The 5,776-nt window shown below is 40.0% G+C and overlaps 1 protein-coding gene across 1 annotated transcript in view; it reads right to left on the bottom strand.

Annotated features, from left to right (window-relative positions):
• The window catches only part of Reep5 (receptor accessory protein 5), a 37,624-nt gene that overhangs the window by 18,596 nt on the left and 13,252 nt on the right, over positions 1–5,776 (bottom strand). Inside the window, exon 3 of the mRNA XM_008834309.3 lies at positions 2,323–2,461. Within this exon, the coding sequence (XP_008832531.1) occupies positions 2,323–2,461 (139 nt within the window). The remainder of the gene's footprint in view (positions 1–2,322; positions 2,462–5,776) is intronic.

Here is a 5,776-nt window from a genome sequence, read left to right as displayed (position 1 = left end):
ACACACACACACACACACACACACACACACACACACACACATACACCCATAGGTGAAATAAAATTACAAATTTTGTTTTGCTCTGCTTTGTTTTGAGACAGGGTCTCACTATATTGCCCTGGCTGGCCTGAAACACTATGTAGATCAGACTGGCCTCAATGTCACAGAGATCCTCCTGCCTCTGTCTGTGAGCGTTGGGATTAAAAAGTGTGTGCCAACCCATCTAGACAAAAAAAAAAAAAAACTTTTTAAAGAGAAAATGTTATCAATATAAACAAGAAAACACAAAAAGCCTAGCAAAAACAGGTTTGAAAAACATAAAAATTGAAATAAAAATCACAACATATGGCATTGATCACAGAATTGTTGCTAACTATGAACAAATGTGAAAATTAGAAGGTTTTTTGAAAGGAATAAGGAACATGCAAATTCATTATTTTTCTTTATAGAGGCTAATACTAAAAGGAAAACTAAATCTTGAATATCAGAGAATTAATCAAAATAGGGCCAGGTGCAGCAGCACACACCTTTAATATCAGCACTCAGGAGGAAGAGGCAGTCAGAGCTCTGTGAGACCAAGGCCAGCCTGGTCTACATAGTGAGTTCCAGGCTAGCTGGGGATTACAAGTGAGGCAGTTCACAGTGGTAGAGCACTTGCTAGCATGTACAAGGCCCTGGTTCAATTTCCAGCTCAGCAGGGCCAAGAAAGAGACTCAAGAATGAGGCAGCATGCTATTACCTAATTTCTTACATCTATAAACTTTTTCAGATTAAAAAAATTTTAAAGTAGGGGCTTGAGAGATGGCTCAGCAGCTAAAAGCACTGGCTGCTCTTGCAGCATTCCCAGTACCCACATGGCAGCTAACAACTGTCCATAATTCCAGTTCCAGAGCATCCAACGCCCTTTTCTGACCTCCGCAGGCACTGCATGACATGTGTACACTTACACACAACCAATATACTCATACACATAAATAAAAATGATCAATAAAATATTTTTTTAATTTTTTAATGTAAACAGACATGCAGAAATTAAAATTTTTCAAAGATAAGGATATTGTAAATAGGCCCTAAGATATATAAATAACAATTATTAGTTGTAAAGAAAATAAGCTGCAGGAATACTGCATATACACTATGTGGCTGGACTGAATAGCATTTTCAAAGTCACAACTTTGCAAATGGTGAATGTTTAGCTACAGATATGATGTATGGCTTGTCAGGAAGACAGAGACATGGAAAGGCTGCAAGTATCTGGTAGGGATGAGGGAGCAAAGAGAGTTAAATCATTATGTGGGATGCCAGAGCCAATGTGCAAAAGAGTAAAAAGTGATTAAACCAAGCTGGACGTGGTGGCACACCTTTAATCCCAGCAGAGGCAAGTGGTCTACAAAGTGAGTTCTAGGCCAGCTGGGGTTACAGGGAGAGACCCTGTCTCAAAAAGACCCCCCCCCCAAAAAAAGATTAAACTAAAAGTAGAGGTAAATGACAAAAATAAATAAATTACCATAAATGAAGTGACAGTGGGTTTTGTTGTTTTTTTAAGGAACATGCAGAATTTTTTCCTTTACAATCTTTCAGAACAATCTGAGCCTTCAAATGATGTCACATGTATTTGGTATTAAAATAGATACTAATGAAGAGAAAAGAACCCAGAGCTCCAGAGAGCTGGACACTGCACCTTCCCCAGCTTCTCGAAAAAGAACCACTAAACCCATGGGAGTGCCAACTTTTTCATTCTCATTCACCACTGGTACAAGACAAGAGTGCACAGAGATCCAGTTAAGAACAAGTGTAATTTCCCATCCTTTTCTCCCAATGCTGGCAACTTAAGCTAGTCCTGTGCTAAGCACAAGATTTGGTTGGGGGCTAAGTGCTAACTTAGCCAAAGTTGCCAAGGTGACTTTCTGTACATTTACTTTCTCCAACCTTATGAGAAATGAGGGTTTTTTTGTTTGTTTTCAGAAATAATGGCTCTACTCAGCACTGTGAATACTGATAGCATCCTAAAATCTGCAGTGCTTCCTCATCACATGCACATGTTACAGCATGAAGATGGGGTCCTAGTACCAGTACCTAACAGTAATACTTGTGCCGTTACAGATTTCCATCTGCCTGACTCTTTCCAAGACCTTAACTAAGGAAAGCTAGACACCCAATCCTGTTCCCTTATTTGTGATCTGAGACAAGAGCCACTAGTGTTTGACATTCAAATATTTGTTCCTGTTCCTTATACAGAAGTCCTGAGATGGAGTTTCAGTGGCAGAGACAGCAAAGACACTACATATATGAAAGGAAATGACAGTTTAGAAGCCACTGTACCTTCAGCATGTAGTAGAAGGGGAACCATGACAGGAAGAGATCTGAGAAGAACTCCGCAATGCTGAATACACCATACACAACCCAGTAGGTCAGCCACTGAGTATCATCATCTTTGTTGGGACTCTCTATGGCTTTCATTCTGAAAAGCAATTCAAAAGAAAATACATCATTTGGTAAGATCTCAAGGAAACATTTGCAGTCATTATTTTTTTGCAGCACGAAGAAACTCAGACAAATGTTTGTACTGTATCACTAGACGCAAAAGTACAACATAAAGACACAAAGCATGTGGAAATATCAGAACATGCCATTTATCACTGCTTATTCCCACTCTTCACCAGCGAATCCAGCACTAGCTGTCACCTTCTGGGGATTCCTCCTGCCAGAGCCTCCAGCCAGCCCTAGAATGCACCAGAGTGATTGGAAACGAGAGAAATCCCCACCCTTAGGCTGAGTCCTGCCTCCAAGGTAGGAAAAGCTCTCAGATGGTAACTAGCTTCTTATGTATTTAAAATTTTTTTAGAGAAAAAGAGAAAGACGAGTATGGGCATGCCATCACAGGCATGCAGAGGCCAGAGGACAATTTTATGGAGTCAGTTTTCTCTTCCTACCTTTCTACATACTGCCTAATACATAAAAAAGAACCAATATCATGATGACCATTTAGTTCAGACTATCCTTATGAGATGTTCAGGCAGTTGTCTGTCCTCCTGTCATCAGCTAATAACATGACATCTCCAAGCCTAACTCCTGCTTAGAAAAATTTCATTCTGAAAATGAATGGAAATAAACTTTTAAATAACCTTTTGATTCTAAATCACATAAATTTCCTTCTGTCCTAGGATCCTAGTTATTCTACTCTAATATACATCAATATATTTATAGTAACTGAAGTAGAGCTGGGCATGGTGCTACATGCCCATAATCCCAGCATTCAGAAGGCTAAGGCAGGAGGATGTCAACTTCAAGGTCAGTCTGGGCTACACAGTCAGTGACTGCTCTGACTGACTGACATAGTGAGACCCATCTAAAGTGTGTGTGTGTGTGTATATATATATATATATTTTTTACACTAAAAGAATAAGCTATAAGAAATCTGAATTTTGTTTAGCTTGTATGCTAGATTAACTACTGAAAACACATTTCTTATTCTTTAAAATCAGCTCCCTGGCTACACATTGTAGCTAGCACAGGTCAATAATCTCAGCAACTGGGAGAAAAAAGCAGGAGGATATAGATTTTGACTGTGTAGTGAGTTCAAGGCCAGCCTGAGTCACATGAAACCCTGCTTCAAGAAAACAAAACAAAAAGAGTAAGAGTTTTAACCAGGTATGTTGGCACACACCTGTAATCCCAGCACTCAGGAGGCAGAAGCAGGAGAATCACTGCAAGTTCGAAGCCAGCCTGGTCTATACAGTGAATTCCAAGCAGCCAGGGCTACATGGAAGCCTGTATCAACTCCTCTCAAAAAATAAAAATAAGTAAGTTGCAGACTGCTAAATCATGCTGAGCCACCCACTAAAAAAGCCCCAGGATCCAGGAGTTCAAGGCCAACCTGGACTACATATTATAGCACATTTGAGGCCAGGATGAACTTAAGACCATGTCAAAAAAAAAAAAAAAAACAGGAAATTATAGGAAACCAAGGTACATACGAGCACTACTAAATGGACTCAGTACTCAGCAGGCTGCACACACACACACAAACATATATATGTACTAATAATAATTTAAAAGTTCAGGAAATTAAGAGGAAGGTTCAATGAAAATGATGTAAATACAAATACAGTACTCAAGTATGAAATTCTCAAAAAAATACAAAATTTAAATTAAAAGGTTTTGTTAAATCAAAGTTTTTATTTATTATTTTTATTTTATGTATATGAGTGTGCTGCCTGCATGTATGTAAGTGCACCCATATCGTGCAATGCCTGTAGAGATTAGAAGGCGGCTTTGGATTCCCCTGGGATTGGAGTTACAGTTTTTAGCCACTATGTGGGTACTGGGACTCAAATCCAGGTCCTCTGCAAGAGCAGCCAATGCTCTTAACTGCTGAGCATCTCTCCAGTCCCCTGAAAAAGATATTTTATGGAACTTCTCATTATGGAAGTTTATTAACTTTATTTTTTTAATATTTCATCTTATTTATTTATTTTTGTCTTTTTTGAGACAGGTCTCCTTGTAGCCCCAGCTGTCCTAGAACTCACTATGTAGACCAGGCTGGCCTTGAACTCACAAAGATCCGCCTGCCTCTGCCTCCCAAGTGCTGGGATTAAAGGTGTGTACCACCACGCCTGGCTTTATTTATTATTTTTATTTTATGTGTATGAGTGTCTTGCCCGCATGTATGTGAGTGCACCCATGTCCTGCAATGCCGCAGAAGTCAGAAGAGGGCTTCAGATTCCCCTGGAACTGGAGTTAATGACGGTTCATAGCTGCCATGTGGGTGCTGGGAATTGAATCCAGGTCCTCTGCAAGAGCAGTCAGTGCTCTTAACCACTGAGCCATCCCTCCAGCCCTGGAAGTTTATTAACTTTAAAAATGCAATGTTCGTGCTTTAAATATGTATCTACCATGACATAACATCATAAGCCATTTAAAACAAGACTGTAAATGACAGGCTAGCCCACTCAAAAAGATGGGGCTGCCATGTAGTCAGGGTGAGAGAAGAAATCGTCACTCTGAGCTCCTTAGACAGCATCTCAGTAGACTCCTGGTCCAAGTGAGTAGACACTGCAGACTCTCCAGTAACACACTCTACTATCTTAAACATACACAGAATCATATCTCAATGGAATGTATTAGAATGAAGCTGGAGCAACTTGTCTAGCAACAAGAAATTCGAGAAAACCCAAGATGCAGTGCAGTCCATGTCTTCGGGTCACTTGCAGTCTAACCAGAACAGCCAAGTTAAGGAATGGCAGGTTGAAGTAGGAACCAGCCTTCAGGACAGCCTGATGGTATGGGTATTTTTGAGAGGAAGAACTGTGGCTTAGAGAAGAGAAGTAACATGTGCCACAAATAGCACAGATAGGGCTTCTGCCTACTCTATCTTCAAAGCCTATGCCTATTTCACAATCACATGCTATAATCACATGTATCATCAGCCAGACAGCTCTTAGCGAATCCTACTAGGAGAACCCTGTGTCAATAAAGTTAATGGTTCTATAAATATAATATCGATGTCAAATACAATACCATAAAGTTTCAACTTAAGCCTGAACTACTTTTCAAGAACCTATTTCCAAAAGTCAGGGACTAAGAAGTCTCTCAGTGGTATAGCACAGGTGAGGCCCTGGGTTCATCCACAGCACTGTCGTTTACCTTAAGCTCAAGGACCTCACAACTTAGATGGGGAAAAACTTCAAGTACTCTTTAAAAGAGAGTCACATCAAGAAGTAGAGGGCACTCTGACTAGATCACCACCTGACCAAACTATCAAAAGCAGGATATA

Source organism: Nannospalax galili, unplaced genomic scaffold (genome assembly GCF_000622305.1).
Source record: "Nannospalax galili isolate Female #2095 unplaced genomic scaffold, S.galili_v1.0 scaffold856, whole genome shotgun sequence".
Taxonomy (NCBI): Eukaryota; Metazoa; Chordata; class Mammalia; order Rodentia; family Spalacidae; genus Nannospalax; species Nannospalax galili.
The sequence above is the reverse complement of the archived record's forward strand: the minus strand, read 5'-3'. Positions and strand labels throughout refer to the sequence as shown.